This window comes from Pteropus medius, unplaced genomic scaffold (assembly GCF_902729225.1).
Source record: "Pteropus medius unplaced genomic scaffold, Ma_sr-lr_union100, whole genome shotgun sequence".
NCBI lineage: Eukaryota > Metazoa > Chordata > Mammalia > Chiroptera > Pteropodidae > Pteropus > Pteropus medius.
Genome location: NW_024342468.1, coordinates 1,524,627 through 1,551,737, shown reverse-complemented (window position 1 = coordinate 1,551,737; position 27,111 = coordinate 1,524,627). Strand labels below are relative to the sequence as shown.

The following is a 27,111-nucleotide window of genomic DNA, read 5'->3' as shown; positions in this document are numbered from 1 at the left end:
GCCGGTCACCAGCTGCCGGCGCCCTGGTTGCAGCCAGATGAGCCGGCTCAGCGAGGGCACCGCAGCCCGGCGCGCAGCCGAGCGAGCCCGGGTGCTGACCCCAACCCCGGCCCCCGGGACCGGCTGGGAGCAGCAAGGAACCAGATGGAGAGGCAGGGGGAGGCGGGGAGCAGCGCGCTTGCCTCGCCGTAGAGATAGGAAGACTGAGGCCAGGGAGGGGAGACCCCTGCCCAAGGCCCCAAGAGTCCACGACCACGGGGCCAAGGAGGAGAGGGGTACAAATATCTCCTTGAGGATGGAAGGAGGCCGAGTCCCAGGAGGGGAAAATGGGTCTTAAGGAGGGGTGGACAGGCGCCTGGTCATTTGTAAGAAGTTTATTTCGACATTTAAAAAAGAGAGAGAGAGAACCCGAGGGGCCTGGCTGCCTCCGGACAGAGGCTGGAGGTGGGGGCTGGGGGTCGGGGTGGGTGGGCAAGCCCCCTCGGCCCCTCCCTGCCCCGTCTGGGAGGGGGAGGGGCACAGGCCACAGACTCACTGATTCACGGACACGGTCACGGGCTCATGGGTCACAAATAAATAACTTCATATACACTTTGCGCACCGTATGTACAGCTCTGCGCCGGCCCCGGGCGCTCGGAGTGGGGGTCTCCACACTCCCCTCCGCCGGTCAGGGGTGCGGGGAGGGGCTTGGTGTACAGCTGGAGCATGGAGGGGGAGGGGGAGCGAGTGCAGCATGGGGGGCGCCTCGGCCTGCTCCCGGGCGGGGCAAGCGGGCGCCTAGGAGGGCCGGCGGGAGCAGGGGTGCAATGTATGTACATCCGCGGGTGGAAGTGGCCCCCAGATGGAGTGGCCGGGAGAGAGGACGCCGGCGACGGTTAGGGGGACTCGGTCCGGGGTCCGGGCCTCAGTAGACTTGGCATTGGGCCCTTCGGGGGACACTGGCCGAGGGGCCAGGGAGAGCCGGACAGGGGGCCCCCGGGAAAGGGCGTCGAAGCCCCGCGCCCTCCCAGCAGCGGGAGGAAGGGGCAGGCGCGGAGCCCCGGGGAGCGGCGGGCGCTTCACCGAGGCTGCGCGGCGCGCGGGAGGACGCCGGCCAGCGGGGGCAGCGGCGGGGGCGGCTCGCTGGCGCCCTGGAGTCCGTGGATGAGGATGCGGGGCACCAGAGGCCTCTGCAGGGCGGGCGGCGGCGCGCTGGGCCCGCGGTACAGATACAGTGCGGCGCCGGGGTCCAGGTTGGAAACTAGACTCTGCGGGTAGAAGTAAGGCGACGGGAACATCCGCTGGAGAGCCGAGTAATTGCCTGCCTCCGCCAGCAGCTCCAACCCGACGGCCGTCTGTCGCTTCCATTTAGTCCTAGGGACCGAAATAAATACACGCGGCGGGGTCAGGCCTGCGGCGCGCGGAGCCCCCTGCGGCTCGGAGAGCTCGGCCCCGGGCGCGCGCCGCCAGGGCGCCAGGGCGGCGGAGGGGACCACGCTAATGTAATGACGGAGCGCCAGGCGCCGCTCTCACGTGTTACACGCACTGGCTCCTTTAAACGGCCCGCGGCCGTTCATCCCCATTTCACAGATAAGAAAACTGAGGCGCAGGCCGTTTTCCCAGATGGTCTGGAAAGCCATAGAGCCCAGGTTGTAAGCCAGGCCGTCTGGCCCCAAAGCCGGAACCTAACCTCGCTCCCCCTGCGAATCCGCACACCCGGGAGGGCTCAGGAGGGCGAGATCGCCGTGCGGAGGACAGCAGGGGTTGGGGGTCGGTCGGGGTAGCCGTGGACGGGGGCGCGGTTCTTTCTCCCAGTGGCACCAACGGCGGGGCGGAGGCCAGCACCTCCGAGGGAGCCCAGTTGGCACGCATCTGTGGCAGTGCGCAGGCCAGAGATGGCAAACAGGGAAGACACGCGCCCGGCGCACACCGTCTGTGTGGCACCCAGGTCCCAGACCTGGGGCAAGCTCTGCGGCCTGTCTCGCGGAGAATTGGGGAGGCCCGGGGCAGAGCGTGGGGCGGGTTTGGGGAGAGCATGGAAGTCGAAGCCAGCGCATTGCCAGAGCTGCAGCCCTGGCCCCTGAGTGCACCTGGCGGAGGAGGCTGGGCCAGCCCACCGAGGTCCCACAGAGGCCAGCTCAGCCACACCAACTCCTTGTTTCCCTCCCTGAATTATTCATCATCATCATAATTGTGTAATTACTGTAACGGACCTTAATTATTGATGCCCGGAGCAGTAATCGGTATTTATTATTAATGGGGCGATGTGTTCTGAGGCTTGTTTATGGACACCACCATTCTGGCCTCTGCTAAAAGTGTGGGAGCGACTGTGGTGCATGCTTCGTCCGACTGTGTGAGTTGCGTTGACGTGTGTGTGTCGGTGTGTGTGACTGTGGGTCGAGCGTGTGGGTATGTGTGTGTGTTTTGTATATATGTATCTTCGTCCGGCCAATGCGTTAGGGAGGGAGATTAGAAAACACCAGTTTCAAGACCAGTTCCCAAAATCAATTTCCCAGTCACCCAGCGCCCAAGGAGCTGGGGCTGGGCTGCTTCTCTCCTAGGATTGGGGACTGGAAAGGCTGAGGGGGCCCCCCCGGGGAGCTCAGAGCCCTCCCCCCACTCCACCCCCACAGCTGCCTGGGCTGGCCTACATCACCCGGGGCTGCCTACCAGTCCTGCCCAAAAGACATGCTGGACACAGGCCACCACTCTCTCCTGGCCTGTGGTGTCCACTGGGAGAAGTCAGCAGCCCCAAGACTGGGGCTAGGGCTGATCGAGGTGGGGGTGGTAGGACCAGGCTGAGGGGGGCAGGCCTTGGGCTTCCGCTGGCCCATGCATCTGTCCACCTGTCCTGGAGGGGGGTGACCGGGCCCTGGGGACCAGTCTGATCCCGTCTCTCTCATCGTGGATTTGGGGCAAAGCCTTCTGTCCTCGGTGCCTCGGTTTCTCCACTTTTATAGAATAACGAAAGCTCAGGGGTCCTCCCCTTGCATCAGGCAGTTGACTGCCCCATGGAGGGGCAGCTAGGAAAGGAGAAGGGGCCCTTTCTGCCCCCGCCCCGCAGCCGGGCCTCACCTGCGGTTCTGGTACCAGGTCTTGACCTGCGTGTCGGTGAGGTTAAGCGAGGCGGCGAGCTCCATTCGGTCCTGCACGCTCAGGTACTTCTGCCGCTCGAAGCTGCGCTCCAGCTGCGCCAGCTGATGGTCGGTGAAGGCGGTGCGCGCCTTGCGTGGCTTTTTCAGGCGCACCGGGGGACTGTCCCGCGAGCTGGAGATCTCGCGGTCGCCCTCCTCCTTCACTGCGGAGACACAGTGGCGCATCAGGGCCCGGCCTGGCCGCCCTCCCGTCCCAGCGGCCGCTGGCCCGTCGCAGTCGCGTAAACGCGGCTCCGGATGTTGATGGCCCCGTCACCCTCAAGTGTGTGGGAGCCGCAGCAAAGCCGCTGGGAGCCGGGACCTCGGGGCCCCTAGACCCAGGAGGACTGACGCCACCAGGAGAAATAACCCAAAGCCGAAAGCACTCAACCCGCTTTCTCTCCGCCGCGCTCCGGGGAGGGATAAACGAAGCGACCTGGTCTCCGCGCCGGGGAAAGGGCCCCAGGGGTTGCAGAGGGGGGCCGCGCGGGTGCGTGCCCAGGGGTGCGGGGCTGCGCTCCGCATCCGCCTCCGCATTCTCCGGCCGCGCGTCAGGGTCGGGGAGGGAGGAAACTGAGGGCTGGAGTCTGGGGAGAAAAACCCGCGTGGAGGGACTGAAAGCTGTTCACACCAGAGCGAATCGCTGTCCCGAAGGACAAATAATTACAACCACATCCCGCCTGGCCCCTATATGGATGCGAATCTATAATGTCGATTTGCCCGATTCTTAAGCTACAACGGCGCGCGGCGCGGAAAGGCGCGCGCCCGGGGCGAGTCCCCAGCGCCGCCGGATCTCGGAGCGCGAAGCACTTGGAAAAACAAGCGACGCGTTTGCCCCTCGATGCGATGCGCGCATCGCCGAGGTCTATTTCCTTTGTGGGTCCGATGCCCACTGTGGCTCCCACCATCTCCGCGTGGCGGTCGTGTGTTTCCGCCCCTCCTTGGGGACACCCCAGCGGGGGCGGACTGCACAGGCTTTTTCTCCACCGCTTTCGGATCGGGGTTGACTGCCCAGAAGCGCGCGCTTAACGGAACGAGCTCGGTGATCTCCCTCCTTCTTCACGTAAAGCGAAGATATGACCAAAGAGAACCACCCCGCCCCCCAAACTGGCGGCTGGGGCTGGGGCTGGGGCTGGGGCTGGGGCTTCTCCACTCTTATTCTCTATTTTTCCTTTATGGTGAGTTTCATTGTGCCTGGCGTTTGCAGTGACAGGGTTCAGCTGAATGCGAGTTGATTTCTCTCTGTAGGAAACAATAATCCGGTTAATTGAGCCACCAGGGAGTGAGAATTTTCAACCGGAAAGGCAGCGGTTTGAGGCCGGGAGGGCACCGCACCGGCGCGTGGAGGCGGCTGAGCGGGGAGAGGCTGCTGGGGAGAAACCCGCAGACCCCAGGCCGGCAGGCCTCTCTCTGCCCACCTGGGCTCCCCACGTAGGGGCCTGGCCCCCTCGAGAGAGGAGGTGTGTGGGGATGGGGAGGGCGAATTCTGTCTACGCCGGCAGGTAAAGTTTAATTCAGTGCCAGGAAACAGCCACCCGAACCTCAGACTTGATATTGTGGAAACCTTATTTTTTGACCTCATTGCCCAGACTAACTGTGAAAATCCTCACTTCTGGGGACTGAGGTCTGAGGTGGGGAGGGGGATTTGAGCTGTGGTGTCAGGGAGAGGGGGGTGCTTGTCTCTACTCCCTCTTTCACGCAGGCTGGATCCTTCAGAGGCAGCTTTCCAACCACTCGGCCCCAGCTTGCAGAACGGGCTCACTCCGTGGGGCCCCCAACCCTGGTCTGGAGGCCGTACCTCAGCACCCCAGAGTTCCAGTACCACCCGCTCGCCAGCTTGGAGCAAAGAGCCGCCTCGGTTTCTCAGCAGAGGCTGGCTCCAGCAGCTAGCGTGGCGGCAGACCGCCTTACTTCAAAGGCTAGTTTTGCTTCTTTAAATATTATTTTGGTACTAGAAACTCGGGACGGACTGACCATCCCTCTGGACGCCCTCCTTGGGGAAAACACTCCTTAGCGTGGAAGATGGACGGGGCGAAGCCTACCCAGCCTGGCTCAGTGTGTCTGCCTCTCAGCCAGACTTCCAGTGTAACTCGGCCCTCTGAAAGTTGCCTCCATGTTTGAGAAATACTCCAGACACGGACTCGCGGATGTCCCCACTTCCTTTCCCAGCCCGGGGCTTTGCAGGCGCAAAGGCGGCAGCGCCTAGGGGTGGGGGTGGAGACCTTGCACCTCCCTCTGCTATAAACCTATTTAAGCGATATGGGGACAGCCGGCCCTCATTGCCTCCCGGATCAGATATCATCAGGGACAGGAGAAGGAAATTGATATTCCAATTATCTTAAACGAAACCTCTCCTCAAAATCCCACCTAAGGGCAAAGAAATAAAAGCTGACGAGCCAGACTCTCTCACCGGCACCAGCACCAGACGTTAGTTAGCATGCGATGTCGGGGACCACAAAGCCGGGGTGTGTTGTTGTTGAGAATTACAGAAATAAAACGATGTTACAAATATATATTCGTGTTGCTTTCCTCACCCTTGCCCTACGCCTGCCTTTCTCCGGGACAAGTTTCCTTTGCCTCTGTCGACAGCCCCCAGGGGCAGAAGCAGGGGTGGCTGGCCCGCATGCCTCTAGACCTGCTTCCTGGCTGCCTGTGCTCCACCTGCCCATTTTCTTCAGGCACGACTGGCCCAGCAAAGCTGAAGGCGGCTCGGCCGGCCCGTGGGGAAGCAGAGGGCAGTGAAGTGTGGGGCGAGGCCCCAAATGAGTTTCATTTTGAGGTCAGGGCATATCTCAAAACGAATTCTTGGTCAGAAGAAGAGTGTTAAATGAGCCTTGCTAAATTTTTGCGAAGACTTAGTGCAAATAGGGGCCAGGAGGTGCAGGGCCCCAAGTCAATAAAGCAGTCGCCTTTATAGGGAAGTTTTGTCTCATGAAAAGGGTTCCAGAAATTAATTATAAGGCCGAGAGCGAGCTCTGAATGGCCTCTGACAGCCCCTCGTTTCCTGCTGGATGGGTCCACTGGGCTCTCCCCGCAAAGCCCTGACACTGCGTCCCCTGCTGCCTCCGGACTTCTTCGTGCCTCTGGCCCGGCCAAAGAGCTAGCATCGGGAGAAATCGAGGCGGCGGCGGGGGGTGAGAAATAGAACTAGGAAACGCCTTCTTTCCTTCTTCCCTTCTTCCTTCTATCCTCTCTTCCTTCTTTCTTGTCTCCCTTCTCCCTTTCCTCTTAATCCGGATCTCGGTTCCCTGGTTGAGACGGGATAAAAGGGAACAACAGCTATGAAAAGCTTCACAGAGATGAAAAGGGAGCGAAGGGCGGTGACCCCGGCAGAGGGGAGTGGGGGTTGGTTCCTTGGGAACCTCTGGGTCCCACACAACCTGACATCGACTGCTCAGTGCACATAAGAATTAAATTCGGTGAGCACCGCTGGGTGGGTGCAGGTTCCCCCTTTCCGCCAGACCTCTGGACCTGCGTCCAGGCAGCCGCCTGCCTGCCATTTCTACTTTGAAGCAAACCTTTCTTTTCTACGATTCCCAGGGCCCAGATCTCACTGGGCCCAGTGGGAGGGAAAGTCCAGTTTCTCCTCCCTTCTGGAAATTCAGATTAAAGAGCGGAACGTTCTCACTGTTCTCAAGGCTCCAGCTGAAATTTCTTGCTAGTTTTTCACCCTTATAAAAGGGCGTTCAAGCAGAACCCACTGGGGCTTCCGTCGTTTCCACAAAGTCTGTGCTCAGTTAGCCACTGGCCGGATAGGAACTTTCTCCTGCCCGCCAGCACCTCTGGAAGGGTGGCCCCAGGTGAATTTTAGAAAGTTTGCCTTGTGCATTTTGGGGGACTCTGTCCTGGGGCACAGCGTATCCCTCTCCCCACTCTCTCCATTGGACTCTTTGTTGCTGAAGGGCATAGCCACGGGCCGGCTGAAAGGTTCAGACAAGACCGAGTGCTCAGCCTGCGCCCTGGGGGAGCCCCGAGCGAGCATGTGCGTGTCCCCGCATGTGTGCACTCAAGTTTTAATGCCAGTTTTTAGAAATAGAGCATAGCCCCCAAGTTTCCCCCTCCCATTTTCTTACCTTTATACTCGGAGTCTGACGAGGCGTTGCTGCCACTTTTGTCCAGTTTGTCTCTAAAGTCCTCCCCGGCCTTGGCTGCAAGACGGCCCCCTGGCTCAGGGGCGGCCGGCTGCCCGCTGCTAGAATAGGGTGCACAGGCCGCGAGTGGTTTGCAGTCGGCAAGGATGTCCCTGATCAGAAAGGAGGAGGTCACTGTGCGTGACTGGGCTGGGGCTGAGAGCTGCCCAGGCTGCAGGTGAGAGTCCAAACCTGGGCCCGGCGCCCCTCCAGGCCGCGGGGCGCCCGTCTCCAGACAGTCTCTTCCTGGTGAGGCCGGTGAAGAGCAGTCGCTGCTGCTCTCGGACCGCGGACTAAGCTCCAGGGGCGAGCGGCAGTCCCCAAGCAAGGGGTCCCCCTTGGGAAGGGCGGGGCTGCCTGCACGGTGGGAGAGTATGGAGTCGATCCCAAAGCCATTGGAGCCTTCCATAGCCAAGCTGCGACCTGTCCTCCCCAAAAGCTCCCCACCCACCCCCAACCCCAGCCGCCGCTGCCCCTGCCCCTAGCTGCGGGCTGGCATGGGGAAGGCGGGCAGGGAGCCTGCGGGCACCTTGGACGGAGTTCAGCCTCGGGGGAGCCCAGGAGCTCTGGGCCAACCTCCTCTGCGCATTAGATCCAAAAGGGCTCAGCGCGTCTTCTGCAGCATCGCGCGGAGCCGCCGAGCCGAGGGGGGGTGGTGGGAGTGTCAGGGAGGAACGGGAGGGAGGGTGCGCCAAGTTGGGGCGAGCAAAGGGGGAGACGGCCGGCCTGAGAGCTCCTCTGGTACAGAAGAGATGCGAGGATGTTGGGATCTAAATAAAGAACGGCTTTTGAAAAATCCGAGCCGCGCGCTTCCTCCAGGCGAGCGGTGGCGGAACGGAAGGCAGCGGTGTCAGCACCGCGGATAGCAGCGCGCTACCAGCCGGAGGAACGAGGCGCACCTCGCGGCGTCAGTACCGCGGATAGCGGCGGCGGCGGCGGCGGCGGCCCGCGGCGCATGACGCTCCACCTGGCCCGCAGCTCCTCTCTCCGCGCTCCCTCCGCTGCGGGGCCCGTCAGCACCGCGGACAGCGCCTCCCGGCCCCGCGGGTGCAGCTCTCAGCCGGTCCTGCGCGCGCGCCTTCGCCTCCCNATGTTGTGTGTGTGTGTTTTTTTTAAAGAGGACTCGCCCACGTGTCCCCGGAGTGATGAAGCTGATTGGCTCCGGCCGATTTTGGGGGTGATGTCACAGCTCCGCAAGCCGCTGCCCGATTCCCTTTCAGTCTGATTAAAAGAGACACTGAATTAATTACAGCACAGACCCAACTGTTTACTGGCGGTTTCCACACGGTTTGCTTTCGTTAGGCCGGTGATGAGGCTTCTAATGAGGGTGATTAGCTGAGGGGGGCACGGGCCGGCGGGGAGGGGCCCGGAGCCGGCTGCCACTGCCGGTGGGTTGGGATGTGAGGTTTTTTAAGTTTCCCCCGACCCTTTCTCACAATTATTCAAATGATTCGTCCGCGGGGCTGTCATAGACCCTTTTTCTCTCCCTCGTCTTTTCTTCCTCCAGCAACGGAAAGGGGCTAAACCCAGCAGAGAGAGAAGTGTGCGTGCGGAGAAGCCCTGTCCTGCAGCGGGGGAGAGCTTTTGATTTACGTTGCACTGCTTTCGGGCACTTCCACTGGGTTCTAGATGTTTCGAATGTGAGACAATCTGCAGCCCTCTCTCTGCCCTCTTAGGACCCTGCGGCCTGGCAGGGGTGGGGAAAGCCTGGCGTCTGCCCCGAGAAGGGGCGGGAGCGGCGGTTTCCCGGTGGAGGGAGGGTGGAGAACGCGGGAAGATCGTGTCTGGGACGTTGGGGGGACCCCGAGAAATCCGTGAGGGAGGCGACGCAACGCACCAGAAAGGCAGGGACCCGGACCTGGCCGATAGCCCTCCCGTGGCGCGGCCCGCAGGTCGGGCGTTTCTGTACCTCTGAACAGGACCGCGCCAGAGCTTCCGAGGGCGAGTGTAGACATCAGCAAACGGCTTCTTAGTCCACGCAGAGCGGGAGCTCGCCCGCGGGTGTATTCTTAAGGCAGCGCCGGAAACGCGGTCCTTTCATTGTCCCTGGCGCGCCCTCTCGCCCTCCCCACTCCGCCGCGGGCTCGCTCCGCGCCTTTCAGGTCTCGGCCTCTGGCCTCCGGTGCCGGCGCCCAGCGCGGCGCGCAGAGCCAAAGCGCGTCCCAGGCCCGGACCCTCCTGACGCGGCCCCTGGGATCGCGATCCGGGTCCGCGGTCCAAGGGCGGAGGGAGCCCAGCCCGCGGCCTTGCAGCGCGTCCACGCCCGGAGCCCCGGCGTTCCGAGGCGGCCCCGCGCGCTCCTGTCCCCGTCCCTAGGGCCCCTAGAAAACCACCCGCGCCCCGCGTGTCGGGCTCAGAGTCCGAGACCGCAGCGGAAAAGTGAGGCGCCCGTGACCCCCAAACCCGAGACCCGGCCCGGGGAAGCCTCGCGCGGCCGGACGGAACAGAAACTTTCTTGCCCCGAGGGCGAGGTCGGCGGTGGCCTCCAGCCGGCTCCCCGCGCTCTCCCCCTGCGCCCGCCGGCAGATTGGAAGCGGACCCGCCGCCGGCCGGGCTGGGGGCGAGGACGGGCGGCTCCCCGGGGACGGCGGGCCTGGCTCGGCTGCAAGCTGTCGGGGAGGCGGGAGGGCGGGCGCCGAGGGGCCGCGCGAGCCGACAGGCCCCCGCCCTGGCTTGGCGGCCGCTGCAGTGGGCGCCTCCCACGGCCGGGCCGAGCAGGGCCGCTCGTTCGTTTTCGTTTGGCAGAAGCGGAAGGGGCGTAAATCACCAGGACCCTTCCCCGCCAGTCCCCAGATTGAGCCTCCGCCCTGCTCTGAGCGCCTCTGGAGACCCGTGGCCCTCTCCACCCTCCCGGCCCGCCCCGGCTTCTCCCGTCCTGCTTCGGCCTCGCCGCAGGAACCTCATCTCTGGAGCACACGAGGTCCCAACTTGGGTCAACGGGACCCGCCTCCTGGGCCAGTTAGAGGCCGTGACACTCCAGGCCAGGCCGCAAGAAAGTCGGCGTCTTTCTCTGTCTGCCCGAGGGTCCCAAGCGCCCCTGCCCTGGGCGGACATGCATCAGGCATCGAAGAGACCTTTTCTGGCCTGCGGGGTTTTAGGCTTGGGTTTGCATCCCCGACCCAGCGAAGCGAAGCCTGGGCCAGCGCCCGGCTCTGCGCAGCGTTCAGAGCAGAGCCGGCCAACGTGAGTTGCGGGGAGGGGGGTAACCTCTTAGGGTCTAACAGCACAGCGTGAACCCCAACACCTGCAGCCCTAGCGATCTCTTTGGGGTTTCTAGGAGCCCAAGAATATTTAACAGGTTGTTAGCACACCATCATCAGTGTTGAATCATCGCCTCTTTTACAAGATAAAACATTCTATGCGGTTTGTTTTATTTGAAATTTACTGGCGGATCCAGCCCTCGCTAACGTCTCTCATTCCTCTTCGGGGATTTGCAGCTCCGCCACCTGCCTCCTGCGTTCTTTTCTCCATCACCTGGGTAGTTTCTGCATCTCAGCTTGTCCGCAGCCTGACAGGTTTGCGTGTGCTCACCTGGGCTCTTGCTTAGCTGAGAGGAGCCCAGGAATTGGCACTTTAGTAGGCATCCAGGGGGTCCTGGGTGGGTGATCCACCTGTCCCTTTGAGAAAGGAGCCTGGTTGGTCCTGGAGGGGTGAGGGGCTTTGAGGTCCCGCAGAGCTGGGTGTGGACCTCAGCAAGGTACTCAATCCCTCAGAGCTCTCTGTTTACACAGCAGGAGGCAGCCCTTTCTCCCCCTCCCTAGCCACAGCCCCGGTCCTTAGCTGGCGGCCCTTCCCCAGAAAGGAAGCCAGGCCTGGTGGAGGGGCTTGGGGGCCTCAGGGGAAGGAAAGGGAATCAACGTGACACTTTCGGGGCCATCCATTTTGAATGGAGGGCCCAGGACTGCCACCCAGGGCCCAGGCCCCTTTTCAGGACTCCAAACCCTCCTCCCCAGCCTCCCATTTCCCTTTGGTACCTCTAGCTTCACAGTCTAACTCCTGCCCCTCCCGTCCTTTGAAATTGCTCTTTAAGACATCAGCTTCTTGATACACCTAAAGCCCTTGAAAGATCCGCACCCCGCCCCACCCCTCAACACACACACAGAAGGGGCCCTGGCTCTTCTCCGGGGCAGGAAGGTAGCTGCCGGGCCAGCCTGAGCCCTGGGAGGGCCTGGGCTCTGGCCCCGCTCCCACTCCCGACCCGCACATCTCCTCTGCCCAGAACTCAGCCTTTTTTTTTTTTTTTTTTTTTTTTTTTTTTTTAGCACAAAGACGTTAACATCAGAGGTTTATAGTAAGAGAAGGTGGGAGAGGCCCGTGGACTGCAAGGAGGCGGCCTGGCTGTGGAATCTCATCCGTCTGCACCTGGGCTTGGCTTTGGGCCTGAACGGGCCCGGGGGGGCCTGGGCCTCTGGCTGAGCCGCAGTGGCTTCCGTCCTCCCAACCCCGCCTCCCTCCGCTCTGGATGCCACTCAGCCCTGGAGCACGGAGAAGGTGGTTTTGGCCGGTTTCGCTCGCCTGGCTCAGCAGGCAGAGCCACACAGGGAGATGCGTTCCAAGCTCTTTGACAATGATCCGGGGTCTTCTCTCCTTATGAGTGGGTCGTGACTTGAGTGGCATCCTTCGCGGTTCTGAGTCACTGCGGTTGGGGCGGTATAAAGATGGGCCGGGTGGGATGGCTGAGGATGCAGACTCCGGAACTGGCCACACTTGAAGTAGGATCCTGGCCGAGGTTCCAGGCCAGGCGAGTGAGGCGAGTCACACAAGTCTTTATCGAAGCTGTTACTCTTTTGATTTACAAAATACTGCATTACGATATATTGTTTCTCTTAGTTACTGACTTTGGGGGGCAACCTGTAAATATTGTGCCTTAGGCCAGGGCCTTACCTGCCTCACCAGAGGCTCAGCCCTGCTCTGTGACCTTGAGCAAACACTTTCTGAGCCACGGTTTTCCCAGCTGTAAGATGGGGATGATGCTGTCCAGTTCACGTGGTCATTTGCACTCGGCTAGGGTCCTTTCATATGCATTTTATAGTATAACTACTGATAATCATCGCCAGAGCTTTTTCTCTGGCCGGTTAGAGCCCCCAGGCTTCTCTCTCAGGCCCCCATTGGAGAGGTCAGCTGCCCCTTTGCTGAGGGCCTTCTAACCCAAACCAGTTTTTCATGTGAAGTGGGTAAGGGGTGTGGATGATTAGGCCAGTCCTGGGTGCTAATATCTCTCTGCTCTGTAGACAGATGGGTTGGATGAGGATTTGGACAATTCGTGGGCTTCAAGGTCATGCTGTTCTCAACCATCTTTGTTGGTTTGGCTGAAAACCCCATGGAGTTTTGGAACCAGAAAAGGAGCATATTCTTTCTTTTCCTCTCTTCCTCCCTCCATCCCTTCTTCCTACCTCACTCCCTCCATCATCCTTCCTCCTTCTCTCTCTCCTTTTTCCTCTTTCTCTCTTTTCTTTTTCCTCCTTCCCCGCCCCCCCCCCGCTTCCTCTCCTTTTCTCCTCTCCTAAGGTGTGCAGAATGACCATCGCACCACGCACCACTGTGCTAGATGCTGGCAGCATCAAAAAGCGTGTGACAGTGTCCCGTGGTGCCCATCAATCTAAATCTCCCTCGTAGATTATTTTTCATCTGCGGATTTAAGTTGATAATTTACCTGCATTCAATTCTAGGAACCTGTATAAAAAGCCAACCTGTTTGGTTTTTTTTTTTTCTTTTAATAATTTCAAGCATCAAAGGTTTCCCAAGTAAAAAGAGATGCAGCAAAAAGGCCATTTTGGTGCATAAGGATAAATGCAAGAGAAGGCCCGCGGTTGGAGGCACAGCCTGTCTGCTGGCGATGCAGCCTCGCCTTGGCGCCCCCGCTGCTGGTCTGCTTGCTGCCATGGAGATGTACTTTCTCGGAACCCCCGAATCTGTGGTTTCTCAATCAGTACTAGTTGGGGAGCTGGGGTGGGTGAACCAGAGAGCCAGACTATCTCTTTCAGACCTCCCTGGGACTGGGCTTCGATGTGTGGCCACTGAACAGTGTGCTCTCTTCAGGCTCCTAGGAGCCCCTGCCAGGCAGATCGCGGAAACTGCCACTGACTTCCTGCTACACCATCCCCGATAAAAATCCAGCCCGACAGCAGACTCACCCCCCACTCCCTTTTCCTTTTGCCAAGAAAAGTATTAATTATCTGATTCTATGAGAGCGGGAGGAAGGGAGAGAATGAATGAGGTTTGGGCTTTGGTTGAAAACTCTGGAAATAGACTAAAGTCAGTGGGGGTTTAGCATGAAAAAGAAAGCTGGACCGCCCGGCCCAGAGGTCTGCTCCAGGCCCAGCGGGGCTGCTAAGGAAGTCTGCAGCCCTCTGTCAGCTCTGGCAGGACTAGATGTCCCCCAAACCGCCTCCCAGCTTCCCGAGTCCTGTTTCTAAAGGCTCCACAGAGTGTCTTGCACCCCAGGCCTGCTCTCGCCCGCCCTCCTGCCGAATGCACGCCAGCGTGGCTGGCACGGCCTCGGCCTCCCTCCCACCTTAGAGGGGACCCCCAGGAATTCCAGGCCATCCAGGTGAGGCTCCAGACCAGCTGCCCGCCCCGCCCCCTCCCTCCAGACAGCACACAAGGGCCTCTTTGTTTGGTTAAATCTCTGACGGGAGAGGCGAGGGGTGTTGTCAGGAAACCCATCCGGGAGGTAGAATGTTCCCAAATGCCAGCCGGCAGGGAAATGAGCAAAAATGGGGGCACAGGCCACACCTCTGGTGACGGCCATTCCCGCGTGGTGTTCACTGGCGTGTGATTAGCAGGATTCGGGATGGGAAGCGAAGCTCTCCCCATTTCCGCCCATCTTTGAGGAGTTTTGGGGGACAGACCCTGGACCGTGCAGTACATTGGTTACTGGCCTCGGGCAGCTTAGTGGCCTAACTTGTTGAGTGAACTTGGCCTCCTTCAACATCTAATTTGCATATGTAGAGGTGGGGGGTGGAGGGGGTGGAAGGAGGCTGACGGATGAGCCCCAAGGCTCCTCCAGCCTGGAACCTTCGAGACTCTACCCTGCATCATGAAGGGCAGCCAGAGGGGTCCAAGTTGTATGTAGGGGACCCCTCAGCCAAGGTCATCTCGAGCGAGGACAGGCGTTTGTCTGAGGCAGCAGGAGACTTAAGCAGGTGGAATCTGATCGGAACCCGACCTGGGGCTCTGTGCGGGCACAAATAATTAATGAGGACGGAAGAGCCAAGACGGGGGAGGGAGAGAGGAAGGGAAATGGCCAGGAACCTTCTCGGCCTCCGACTGGGACTTGCCAGTGGGTGGCGCTGTAGGACAAGGAGCTGAGGGACTCTCTGAGGACAGCCACTTCCGTCAGGGGCGGGGAGCACCCAGAGGCAGGGCTCTGCAGCAGAGGTTGGAGGGTGCTGTCCCCAGGGCACCAGTCACAGCCCCAGTGAGTCCCACAGCGCCCTGTCTGCCTCCTGGGGCAAGACGTGATGATCAGACATACAAGAGATATCCCACAGCGCTCCCTAGCCGAGTCCACACTGCCTCCTTGGCCCAGGTCCTTGGAAAGGCAGGCCCGGAGCGGCCCCTTACCGGTGGGCATCCTTCCGGTTGTCATAGCAAAGCTTGCCCCACCCTTCGGTGGCTGGAGCCTGACTTCAGGTCCTTCAGGAAACTCCGTGTCCTAATGAGTCCCCTTCCCCTTTGCACAGGGAATTTCAGAGCAAAAAAGTGGGTTCAGTTCAAAATAGCTTTTCCTTCTCAATGCACCTGGACACGCAGGCCTTCTTTCCTTTGAAATCTCACCCTCGCCCCTCATGGCTCACGGGGTCTCGTTGCCCCTTCTCAGGGCCCTCGATTAACAAGAAAATGATAATTCACATTTATCTGTTGCTTAAAAGTGCCAGACCCTGTGCCTATCAGGTTACACACTCTTTAATGTAGTCACAGTCTACAACCGTCCTGTACTGAGTCATGGTTCTGTCTCACCGACAAGCACAGAGAGGTTAGGACATTTGCTCAGCGTCGCAGAAATTGCTAGGTGGAGCTGGGATCCAGGCTCTTGACTGGCAGAACGGCTGCTCAGCTCAGTGGCCAGGCTCCTCGGGCACAATGCCTTCCCACACGGGCCCCCTGTGGGTTAGAAGGCTTCAGGCGGCTTTCGCCGAGATGAGTGGGGATGCCTGCTTCCCTCCGGCTCACGTGCTAAGGGGGGATTTCAGGCCTTTGGGATGGCGTGGGGTCCTGGAAGGCCCTGGCTGAGCCAGATCCCCGAGGGGGTTAGTGTGTGTGGCATTTTCATGGAATCAGCTTCCAATGAGCTGCAGCACTAACGTTGGCGGGGGGAAGGGGCAGCTTAAGAAACTCACTCAGATCTCTGATCACCAGGCCCAGCTATGTCTCCCTGCCAGGCGCCGCCTGTAGGGGGCATGAGTCACAGCAGACTTTCACATGGTGAGTCATCCCACACTTCCCGTGTGCCGGGCCCTGGACCTGAGACCCCTGACCCACACAACGCCCCTTCTGGAGAAGAAGACAGGGGTAAACAATGTGACATTGTTTTGCAGAGAATAAAACAGGTTGGTGAGAATTTAATCAGGGGCCATTTCAGAGAAGGCCTTTTGAGGAGGGGACTTGAATTTCCAGCTAAGATCTGAATGATGGGAAGGGGTGAGCAGGTGACATCCTGGGGCCCAGGTGCCCCAGGGCTGATGGAAAAGCAAGCAGAAAGCCTAAGGCCAGTGAGCACGGTGGCCTGTGGACAGTACCAGAAGGGGCAGGCTGGTGAGAAGCGGGGGACTTACTTCCAGATGGAGAGAGGGGAGCCACCAGAGGCTAAGGGGCTGCTCCTCGGAGACTGCGTTCTTTGGGTGAAGCAGGGAGATGGATAAGGAACCTCCTGTGATGCTCCGGAGAGATGATGGTGCTCAGAGGAAAGTGGATGGATCAGGAGGTGCTGGAAACAATGCCGACAGGCTTATTGATGGATCGTGAAGGAAACAGAGTAATGAAGGTTTGTGGCTTCAACAGCTGGATTAAAGATGGTTTCGTTTATGAGATGGGAAGAACAGACGGAGAAGCAAGTTTGGTAAGAAAAAAAACATCACGCGTTCTGTCTTAGCTGTGTTGGTTTGAGATGACGATCAGACGCGTCAGTGGGGGCTGCAGAAATGAGTCTGGAATTCCAGGCAGGAGTCCTCGGACTAGACATGGGCTTCAGAAACTCGGAAATGGGCCTGACTCAGCACAGGTGCTGTCGGGGGGGCGAGGGGTTCCTGGAGGAGGTAATCTACCGTGGAGGGTCTCCACATGGTGACGGCATCACCTGAAGAGTGTGAGGCTGGTTCTCTCACCAGGTATAGCTTTATTAGTTTTCAAATAAAGACACAAGAGGAGGAGGATCAGTAGCATTTTAATTTAAAATAGAGCCGTATAATTCGTGGGGAGAAGCCAAAGAACATGCAGAGAGACAGAGGTGAGAACTGCCTGGACTTCCTCAGCCTGTGCTCTCTCTTTCCAGGGGTTGACCTTCCAAGGTCAGTCTTGATGGACAAGCCCACCTCGGCCGGCCTGCCTGACAGGGCGGCACACGGAGGAGATGGGGGCAGCCCCCCGGTAACGAGCGTTGGGTCTTCCTGCTGCTCAAGGTCCCAGAGAGATAATACTGCCATGGTGAGACATCGAGCATCCCAAAAAGAGCAATTAAAACTTGTGTTTGGAATAGAAAATGAGGCTTTCAGAGCATGTTACTGTCATGCTTTCTGCAGGAAATACACAAGATGTTCTTAACACTTAATGAGCAGAGTCTTGGAACCAACCCTTGGCCTGGAGTCTCAAATCTGCCTGGTAATTTGGGTTTATCTGATCAGGTCGGGGCTTGAGAAGAGAGGGTGGGTGGCCTGGCAGAGGAAGGGGTGCCCCTGGCTAGGGGGTCGCTGGGGCTAAGGTGAGCTTGCGTCGGCTAATATACGGAGGGGGACATTTAGCAAAAATAGTTAACCTAAGCTTGGATCTGAGGTCCTTGCAAAGCAGAATCCTCATAAAAATAAGGGAGTTCGTTACGTGAGTTGGGGCCAGAAAAGTGAGTCCTTCTGGAACTTTCTGCTGTCAGGAGGGCTCTGAAGCGTTAAGGGTGGGTGTAGTTGCCCGCCCTCAGGGTGCCCTGGCGCACGGCGCACTCTTCCCGGTGGGCTCTGAATGCTCTCTGCCGATCGGCCTCCGTGGGGAAGGTGTCGAGATGGGGACCCACCTGTGGACAGAGGGGAGAGTGGTCAACGGCGTGAGTGGCCTGGGGGCTCGTCCCGGGCGTTCCCCTCCCCCCGCCTCTCCCTTATCCGCCCCCGCGTCCACTCGGAGTGATAATAAAAATGGCTTTGAGGGAGAAAGCAGCGAAGAGTGAGCACCATGAGTGTCCTGGCACCGAGCGGTGACGATCTGTGGGACAGAAGGCGGCCGGAGCGCGGCTCCCGGGTCCCGGCGCATCGGCCTTCTCCCTTCCGTGCAGCTCGTTGCCAGGGAGATGTGTGCCTAATGGATACCGCCTGACGACGAGTGGAGTCGCTGGGCGGTGGGACCTGGTAGCCAGCGTCATCCTTCACATGCTGACTTCCCGCCCTGTAGACCCCCGGACAAGCCTCCTTCTCCGAGGGGACCTCCTGGTGCTGTCACAGTCCTTCACAGGAGGGTGATCTAAGTCCCCTCCTGCCGGTGGGCAGCCCCCCAGGCGTCAGGCCGACACGCAGCACCCCCAGAACCAGGGTTCAGAACCATCGTCACCTCTCCCTTCTCGGGGAGACATGTGACGGATACAGATCCAAGGAGCGGACGCCTTTTCGATTAAAATTTTATACGATCAGCATTTCAGAGCCCTTCCTTCTCAGGAAAGCCTGTCTGCGGGGTCTGTCACCTCCAGGAATGAGAAAAGGCATTTCTCCTCTAGGACAGGCTAAGGGAGGCACCGGTGGAGAGGGCGGAGGCTCGCTTGTTTATTTACTCCTTTCTCCCCGCCGTCCTCCCTCCATTTAACTCACATTTACTGAGCACAACTCTGTGCCAGGCACTGGGGGTACAGCGATAATCAAGGCGGACCCCTCTCCCCTCACGGGGCCGTCGGTCTGGAGGGGCAGTGACGTGGAGGATTAATGCACAACGATTTCGTCACAGTGGGCAGAGCGGCAGGGCGGGGTCGTGCGGTGAGAACAGAGAGCATGAGTTCACCCCTCTCCCCACATCGAGGGGCCTCTCTAGGGAAGAGACACTTTGGGGGAGGCTTGAAGGCTGAGCAGGGGCTAAGGGGACAGCATGGTGCTGGCCCTGGGGCCCCCCGGAGCCCAAGTTCACAAGGCGGCTGAGGCGGAGGGCTAGCAAGTGGATTCCCCGTGGGTTTGCTCTGCCGTCTTCAAGCCGAAGCAAGACTCGTGTCTCAGAATGGCCACAGCCTCTTGTCAAGCATCCGGGCTGGGGGCGGCCCCCCCTGGGGGAATTGAACAGGCCCACAGGGCTGCTGGCAGCTTTCGGTGACAAAGGTAAGAGAAAGGAAGAATGGGAAGAGGGTAAAATATGAAAAGTAAGGAGGAGGAAGACAAGGAGGAACTTGTGGAAGAAGCCTCTGCGCCGCCCACTCCCCCGCCGTGCCCCGGATGCCGGTCCCAGCAGGGAGCACTTTCCCCCAGGGAAAGTCGTGACCCTTAGCCAGAGCCCGTGGCCCAACCGTGGCTTCCTGTGGCAGGGAACTGGGTAATGTCTCTCCTGAGGCCATGTGCAGAGCTAACGTGCCGTCCTGGGTCCTTGAGACCTACACCTGCTGCTTTGCTCCGGGACACCTGAGCCTCCCTCCCCTGTCTCCGGTCCACGGTCTGGGCCACCGCTCAGGGTCAGCGAGACCCATACCTCAGGTCCCGACTTCAGATCCGGGGAGCCATGCTCATCATCAGGGGGAATCAGGCACGTCGGGGTGCACAGGGGCCCAGCAGAACCTGACTTGACCGTTCACCGTTTCACAGACGAAGAGACTGAGGCCCAGAGAAAGTGGGCCCCACAGGTTACCGGTAGCAGAGGAACTGTTTTAGCATCCCCCGCCCCACGCGCAACCTCTAGGCACTAAGTTCTGGAATTTTTCTAGAATATTCTGCTGCAGCTGCCACTTATGCCGACGGGACAGGGGACTGCGGAAGCGTGTTAGAAACCCGTGAAAACCAACTGATGACAAGTAGATTTAGTTAGTTTATTCGGGACATAAAACCACAGTCTTCGTCTCGGGGGGAGGTAGACCTTTCGAGACTCTGCCATGACTCTCTCCTCTGGAAGAATAGAACACAAGTCCTAACGTATGAAGCAGCGCGCGCCCCTCCGCGGACCCTCCCCCGCCGCCTCGGCAGCGGTCCGGGGGGCCAGCCCTGCTCGGCCTTCGGTTTCGGATTTGCTGGGTGACTCGGCGAAGGGCCCTCATCACAGCCTGAGCCCACCTGGACCCAGAGCTCGGGACTTGGTGCTCAGCTCACTCGATCGATCAAACCGTGATCTTGTTCCCTGTTCAATCTCCAGCTTCAGAAAAACTCCCGAGTGGCCTCGCGGAAGTTATGGAAAAAAAATAGCCAGAAAACAAAGGCTTCCAAGGCTCACCTTCGCGTCCCCTCTGGCAGGGGTGGCTTGCTTTTTACACTGTGACATGATTTGCCTGACATGGGAGGTCCCCAGAAGCCAGCTAGGGAGGTTTGGGAAGGCTGGCACGCCGGGTCTCGGGGGGCCCCATGGGCACCCCGCCTGAGCGCTACGCCCAGCCGCCTGGGACTCCAGGTCTCCACAGTCTTCTGTGGCTTTCAGAGTGGCCATAGTTCTGTCCCTGGTGGCTAGTCACCGATGGCTCTTCACAGGGGAGTGTAGCTCTGCGTCCACATCTCTGTCCTATCCACACACCCTGGCCCTTGTCCTGGGCTGAAGGGTGACCCCCGAAAGAGATGGTCATGTCTTAACCCCCAGAGCTGCGGCTGTGACCTTGTTTGGGAAAAAGGGCTTTAAAGACGTAATTAAGGATCTCGAGATGAGAACAGCCTGGGTCATTCAGTGGGCATCCTGACAAGCATCCTTACGAGAGACAAGCATCCTTATCAAAGACTAAAGACAGCACAGAGGGGAAGGTCGTGTGAGGTGAAGCCATGAGTTGGAGTCATGTGGCCACAGCCCAGGAGCACCAGGCGCACCAGGAGCTGGAAGAGGCAAGGCAACAGTGGATGCTGTTGACAGTGGGTGGTGGGGGTGTTGCAGCAGGTGCTGTTGATGTTGGGTGGGGGCTGCTGATGGCGGTTGGTGGGGCTGCTGTTATGGTGGTGGAGGCTGGATTGATGGGCGATGGTTGCTGGATCGGTGGTGCTGGTGGATGACAGGTGCTGTGCGGTGACGGGTGCGGCGAGCGGGTGGTAGGAGCTGCTGACGGGTGGTTGGTGGTGGTGCTGTTGATGATGGGTGGTGGCTGGTGCTGACAGTGGGTGCTGTTGGTGCAGGTGGGTGCTATTAGACGGTGGTTGGTAGTGCTGTTGATTTTATGTGTGTGTTGATGGCGGGTGGTGGCTGGTGGTGATTTGGTGCTGATGGACTTCCCCTAAAAGCTGACTCAAGCAAAAGCTTACTCCCCTCCCCCACGTGGGACAGGTCTTTAGAAGAAGGGAAGTTGGCCCTATTCCGTACCCACAGAACCCCAAATCCCCAAGCAGAGCACAGGAGTTCACAGAGTGGGGACTTCCGGCTCTCAGAATGCCGAGAAGCAGGGTGCCCTTCGGCAAAATCTGTCCTGGAGGCCCATGACTGGAATCTTCCATGACTGGAATCTTCCACAGCGATGTCACGGTACCGGATGCCGTTTGCCGGATGCCGTGCCTTTATTTCACACGAGTCCCAGAACATCCAGACGTCATCTTCATTTTACAGACGGGGAAATGGAGGCCCAGAGAGGTTGGGTCGCTTGCCTTGGTCGCACAGATTACACCCAGAGCCGTGGGACCCGAGGCCCAGACCGTCGTGGCTAAACTGCGCCGTCTCATAATACGTGCTTATGAAACAAGCCGACTGGAAGTCCCTGCCAGGAGCGTAGTGGCCTCCATCCCACACGCTCGCTCATTCTCCCCTCCGAAAATAGCAGCTCAGCCGGAGATGAGGAGCCTAATTACAAGTCAGGCCTCAAGCTGTGTGTGGTCACGACCCTGTGGACCCCCCGAGTCAAAGGATGAGCTGTGGAGCAAGGAATTCCTTCGGAGCTGCTTCTAAATTAAGCCATCTGCAGTCTGTCTCTGCCTGGAGCTAAGAAATTGTAACGGCTTTGGCAGGAGACAGCTTCGCTGAATGGAGCTGAGTCGCTCTAAGGTCAGTGCAGGTAAATAAGAGGCAAGCGCCAGGGCCGCGGGCAGGCCTGGGAGCAGGGCGGGGGCCTCCGCCTGGGCTGGCCAAGGCGCCGGTCCTGTTTGAATGGGGAGAATCCAAACAGCACGGCCCAAATGAGGACCGACCGGCGCCTGCACCACTGGGGCACTTCTTACTGGCGAGCGAGAAGGGCCGAGGCACTTGCCCACAGAGACCCTGCGAGTTGGCACGGGAGGTGGCTGCTAAACATACTCTGCGTGTCATCGTTCCATGACGATTTAATAAGACTGTGGCCTGGGGACCTAACTCCATCTGGGGGCAAGGGGTCTTTCTAGAGACAATGAGGTTGCTAGCCAGGGGAAGAGGGAGGGAAAAGTGTCCTCGATGGCGGGGACCGGCCAAAGCCCCGAGAGGGGGACAGTTGGGGCAAATTAGAGTAGACGCGAGCAAAGCAGTGTGGCTGAGGGACAAGGAGGTGTGGCCGGGGGGTAAGCAGCGTCGGTTCTCATAAGAGACTTACAGCCAACCCGGCTCCAGGAATCATAATGTCTCCCCCCAACCCCGGGAACCGGGTACTGGACTGGGGTTGGGGGACACCCGTCAGCCCGCTGACCCCGCCCCCCGTTCTGTGGGCGAGAAGCAATTCTCTCAGGGTCTCGGGGAGTCTTGGGCAGATCCAAGACCAGCAGCCAGCTCACTGTAGCTTTTGTCCAGCCCCTGCCCACTTGTGGTCCCCACTCTGGCCCTGGGGCCTGGATCCTTGGATTCCGTGTCCCAGTTGATTTGACGGCGTCTGCACTTTTTTGATCCACTTTCGTCTGATCGTTACCCGCACCTGGGCCTTTGACATTTTGTGAGTCTTGCTCTTGACTCCATTTTTCTTTCCTTGCAATCGTTCCTTCCTTTTGTGGCATCTAGAGTTGTCTGCTTAGCTAATTGCCTTTTAATCTTCTTTTTTCCCAATATTAACATTTATGTAACAAGGCGTTCGCAACTATGTTGCCCTGTAAGTTTTCTTTCATCTCGTTTCGAGTGTGTTTATTTTTGTCCAGTTCTCTTTTCATCTCATTTCTATCGAATTTCTGTTCGGATCTCTTCTTTGGTCCTTAAGTTCGTTATGAATATGCTTTGAAATTTCCAGGCGATTTTGTTACATTTATGCCCGACTTCTCATTTAATTTCTTTGGTGCCCGAGTAATCTGGGCGGATCAGATGCTTTCGTTAATATTTGATTTTTTTTGTTTGTTTTTTAGGCTTGTTTAGAAAAGTCTGATCGACTTTCAACAGAAAAGTCCTCTGTGGAATGGACTGGCAGCGTTATAGAGAAGGCGGCCACGTGATCTGGGTTAGGGGGTGAGACATGGCCATTGTCCTTTCGTTCGTGTGTTCACTGTTCCACTTCATGAATATTTATCGAGTGCCACTCTGTGCCAGGTGCTAGATACAGGGAGAACTCAGAAAGCCTCTGCTGTCACCGCGCCAGGAAACGAGTGATAAAAACGCAAATTACATAACTAATTATTCCATGAGAGTCTGGCTGAGTATTAAAAGAAGTACCGGCTTCTGTAAGAGCTTCTGATACCGAGAATAAGGCTCCTGTTTGGGGGCCACAGGAGGCTGCCTGAGGAGTTAACGTACGAGCAGAGACTCAAAAGATAAAGCAGAGGTGGGGTGGTGGTGACCGTGGCCTCGGGGTCCCCCCGGCAATAGAAAATCGGGCGGTTTGAGGAGGGGAGGGCTGTGGGCTGACGAGCACAGGAGGAGACGCCCGGCCTAACAGTGCTGCTCAGGAGACAGAGCACTAAGGCGAGAAAACGGCATTTCACGCCCGTCAGGCGGGTCGCGTTGCTTCTAAGTCTGACATCCGGAACGGGAACCGCATGAATTGGTACAAGCACTTTGTGGGGCGGGAGGTTGCCATCAAGCAGAAAGGTGGACACGTGCGCGGCCTGTGCACCGACCAGTCCTTGTTGAGACATGTGCCCTGGAGAAACTTTCGGGAATATCCGCAGGATCCACGTCCCGGAAACCGCGGCGTGCCCGTCAGCGGAGTCCGGACCGACCAAAGGTGGTAAATTGCACGTCAGTCGCCCTGTGTCAGTTACGGTGAGCACCGACCGCTGGCCGCCGCGGCTGCGTAAATTTCAAGTAACCGAAATTAAATCAAATGAAAAATTTCGCGCTGACCGCATTCCGAATGCCCGAGAACCCCACATGGCCAGCGGCTACTGCGCGGGACGGGGCGATGTGCTCTCCCTCACACGTCCTGCTGGACGGCGCTGCTCGCGGTCTGTGCGATGCGACACGTGGCATGGAGAAAGGCGTCATTTACAGAGGAGGCCCGAGGATGAAGCTGTTTATCGGGAACGTGGGGGGCCTGTGCAACGACGCCCCGCGTCCAAGCTCGCATTGGACGAGGACTGGATGGAAGGACGGGCGGGCGGGCGGGCAGTGCCCGGAGCTTGTGCCGGCATCGTCTCTGGGCGGGCGGGGCCCGATACTGGTACGGCAGTGGCGAGGCCTTCAGTCTCTGGTTTATCTAGAAGGGATTCTGGCCTTTCTGTTTTCGAAAGATGAGAAACTGTGGGGGAGCAGATCCCAAACTGCATTTTGGAGAAGTGACCCCGGGCGGGGGTGGGGTGTGCAGGAAGTCCGCCCACCACACACAGTTTAGGGAGAGTTACTCTGTGAGAGGTTTGTGTGTGAGTCTATTTGAACCACGAGTTCTACCGTCAGAGGACGTTTCACAGACAGCGGCGAGTGACTCCGGCTCATGCTGACGTCCCCAGTGGTTCCTCCTTGTCAGGCTCCCCCTGCTTCGGGGGGCGTGAGTTCATCTCGGTGCCTGAGAAGCATCCAAGACCCGGGAGGGTGAGAGGCTGGCTGTTGCCGTTTGCCCGGTGGCCGTGGCCCTGGGCTGGGAGGACCAGCGCTGGTCCCCGTGCTGGAGTGAGCAGATTCTGCCGCTCCCTCTTTCCTGTCTCCGTGCTGTGTTCTTCTCACGGTGAGGGGGGTCACCGCGGCAGCCTCGGCACCGGGCCCTGCACGTCGCGAGTGCCTTTCCCCGTGACGGGCCTTGCTATGGTTTGGAGAGCCACACCCAGACGCGTGGAGTATGTGTGTGCACGGTCATGCGCACATGTGCGCATGTGTATTTGTGTGTGCATGTGTGCGCACATGCACGCGTATGCATGCGCGCATTTGCACACGTGCACGTGTGCACGTGTGTGCATGTGTGTTTGTGTGTGCATGCACACACGGGCGTGTGCACGTGTGCATGTGTATTTGTGCATGTGCATGTGTATTTGTGCGCGTGCATGCGTGTGTATGTGCGCATGTGTGTTTGCGTGCATGCGCACACACATGGGCGTGTGCACGTGTGTGCGTGTGTGTTTGTGTGCATGCGTGCGCACATATGCACATGTGTATTTGTGCGTGTGCGTGTGTGTCAGTGTGTGCGTGTGTATTTGTGCATGTGCGTGCGCGTGCACATGCGTGCACACCAGCCAGGAAGAATCAGCCCCCCTCCTCACACGTCCACGGGCCGAGCAGTTTCCCCGCGTGCCCAGTGCCCAGACCCCTGACGCAACTACTGAAAGGAGCAGTGGGGCCCTGCCGACTCTCCGGTCTCCTGTCATTAGCCACGTGGCTGCTCCCTGCTTGGACACCCCATCTTCCAGTGCCAGGTCTGGGGGCCGAGAAGACAAAAGGCAGGATTTGAGAAAAAAATAGCCGGATTTAAAAAATAAATAAATAACCCCAAGAGCTAAAAAAAAAAAAATGACAGCTGTAGAGATTTGTTTAGTTTTTTTTTCCCCTAAGTGACAACTGCTCAGGTGACTGGGAGAGAGATTTTGCTTTAAAAGATTGAGAGGCTGTCTCTTCTAATGAGAGTTACTTGGAGATTATGGATCAGTCCCAGGTCAGTAATTTCTGTCAAGTCGGGGGCAGCTGGAGGTCAGAGGCCCCGGCAGGACACGAATCCACACGAGACGTGACGTCACTGGCAAGCAGGCTGGGTCCTAAGCTCTGATGGAGCAGGTTCCTAGTCGGAGTAATTAATGAGGGCGACAGTCTCTCCCGAGACATCTGGTCCCCTACGTTGTTATGCTGCTACCGGCTCTCATTTCTCTACGGCCCAAAAATAGATGAACAAGGACACAGGGCCTGACCTCCCTGCTGACACACGCGGCGTTTTCAAAGACACGTCCAGGCTCGGCTTAGGAAACAAGCTTCCTGCCTCCTCGCAAGGTCTCACGTGAGACTCTGGGGAACTATGCCGGGGGACGCGGGGAGAGCGACAGCCCCTGGGGGTGAGGGGGGACCATCCGTGCCCGACGAGGGAGGGGACCGGAGCTCAGGACGGCTAGGACACTGGCCCGAGGAGACCCAGCTGGACCTGTGGCCCAGGTCTGTGCTCCCCTGACTAGTAGGTCCCTTGAGACTTGCTACGGCAGAAGGACAGACAGTCCCACACGCCCTGGAAGTGAGAATGGGGCTGCTGTTTCCAGAAGCCACATGAGCATCTCTCCATCACTCCCAGGGAGGAGCGGAGGCCGGTCGGCGGCAGTCAAGATCAGAATGGAGCAGTGACTCTGTTGGCCAGACGACGGGAGGTAGCTAGCAGGGTGACACCGAGGTGTGGCGTTTGTCTGAACTTCCTGAAACCCCACCTCTGCGTTTTCAGCTTCTAAGTTTAATAGGCTTCAGGTAAGTAAGAGTCACAGTAGATAATTGGGGGCAGCCGAGGACGCACCAGACCCTCCCTTGCCACCTGAGGCCACTTCGTGATGTCCACCTGTTCCAGGCTCCAAAGACAGAATCTGGGTGACGAGCACTCATCTGACTCAAGTGAACTATTATTTTTTTCAAGCGGCCTGAACCTTTTTTAAAAGCGGCTTTAAATGAGATAGGATTCATAAAATTTACTCATTTAAAGTATACGAATCAATGATTTTTAGTATATTCATAGGGTTGTGCAACCACCACCAAAATCTATGTTTAGGATGTTTTCGTCACCCCAAAAAGAACCCCCGTGTCCACGTGCAGTTACTCCCCATCTTCCTTCCCCAAGGCCCTGGCCACTTACCTACTTCCTGTCTCTAAGGATTTGCCTATTTCGGACACTTCATACACGTGGAATCATACAGTGCACGGTCTTTTGAGACCGGCTTCTTTCACTCGACACGATGTTCTCAGGGTTTGTCCACTTTGTGGTGCGTATCAGCAATTAATTCCTTGTTATCGGTGAATAATACGCCATTGTGCGGATTGTCGTGTTTTCTTTATCCACTCGTCAGGCGATGGACATTTGGGTTGTTGCCATTTGGGGGGCCTTTTATGAATGATGTTACGAGGAGCTTATTCCTGTACAGGGTTTTGTGTGGATGTTTGCTTTCCACTCCTCTCGGGCGTGGAATTGCCAGGTCACTTGGGAACTCGATGTTTAGCCTTTCGGGAACCTGCGACGGTGTTTTCCAAAGGGGCTGCTCCGTTTTTCATCCTCACCAGCAACGTACGAGGGTTCCAGTCCCTCCACGGCC

The 27,111-nt window shown here is 58.5% G+C and overlaps 2 protein-coding genes across 2 annotated transcripts in view; both read right to left on the bottom strand.

Moving 5' to 3' along the window:
- Positions 1-358: 358 nt before the first annotated feature.
- BARHL1 (BarH like homeobox 1) lies at positions 359-7,844 on the bottom strand. Its single transcript, XM_039862864.1, has 3 exons — positions 7,187-7,844; positions 3,055-3,277; positions 359-1,353 (listed from the first exon to the last, which is right to left on the bottom strand). The coding sequence occupies exons 1-3, from the start codon at positions 7,650-7,652 to the stop codon at positions 1,059-1,061; spliced, it is 984 nt and encodes a 327-aa protein (XP_039718798.1). The 5' UTR covers positions 7,653-7,844; the 3' UTR covers positions 359-1,058.
- Positions 7,845-16,612: 8,768 nt separating this feature from the next.
- CFAP77 (cilia and flagella associated protein 77) overlaps positions 16,613-27,111 on the bottom strand; it is a 110,767-nt gene continuing 100,268 nt past the window's right edge. Inside the window, exon 3 of the mRNA XM_039862928.1 lies at positions 16,613-17,465. Within this exon, the coding sequence (XP_039718862.1) occupies positions 17,343-17,465 (123 nt within the window). The 3' untranslated portion in view covers positions 16,613-17,342. The remainder of the gene's footprint in view (positions 17,466-27,111) is intronic.

Excerpts from the sequence above, each read along its gene's own strand:
- BARHL1 (XM_039862864.1), bottom strand. The coding sequence starts at position 7,652 with ATGGAAGGCTCCAATGGCTTTGGGATCGACTCCATACTCTCCCACCGT. Across the intron at positions 3,278-7,186 it reads GTCAGACTCCGAGTATAAAG|TGAAGGAGGAGGGCGACCGC; the intron begins GTAAGAAAATGG and ends GTGTCTCCGCAG. Across the intron at positions 1,354-3,054 it reads ACCTGGTACCAGAACCGCAG|GACTAAATGGAAGCGACAGA; the intron begins GTGAGGCCCGGC and ends TTCGGTCCCTAG.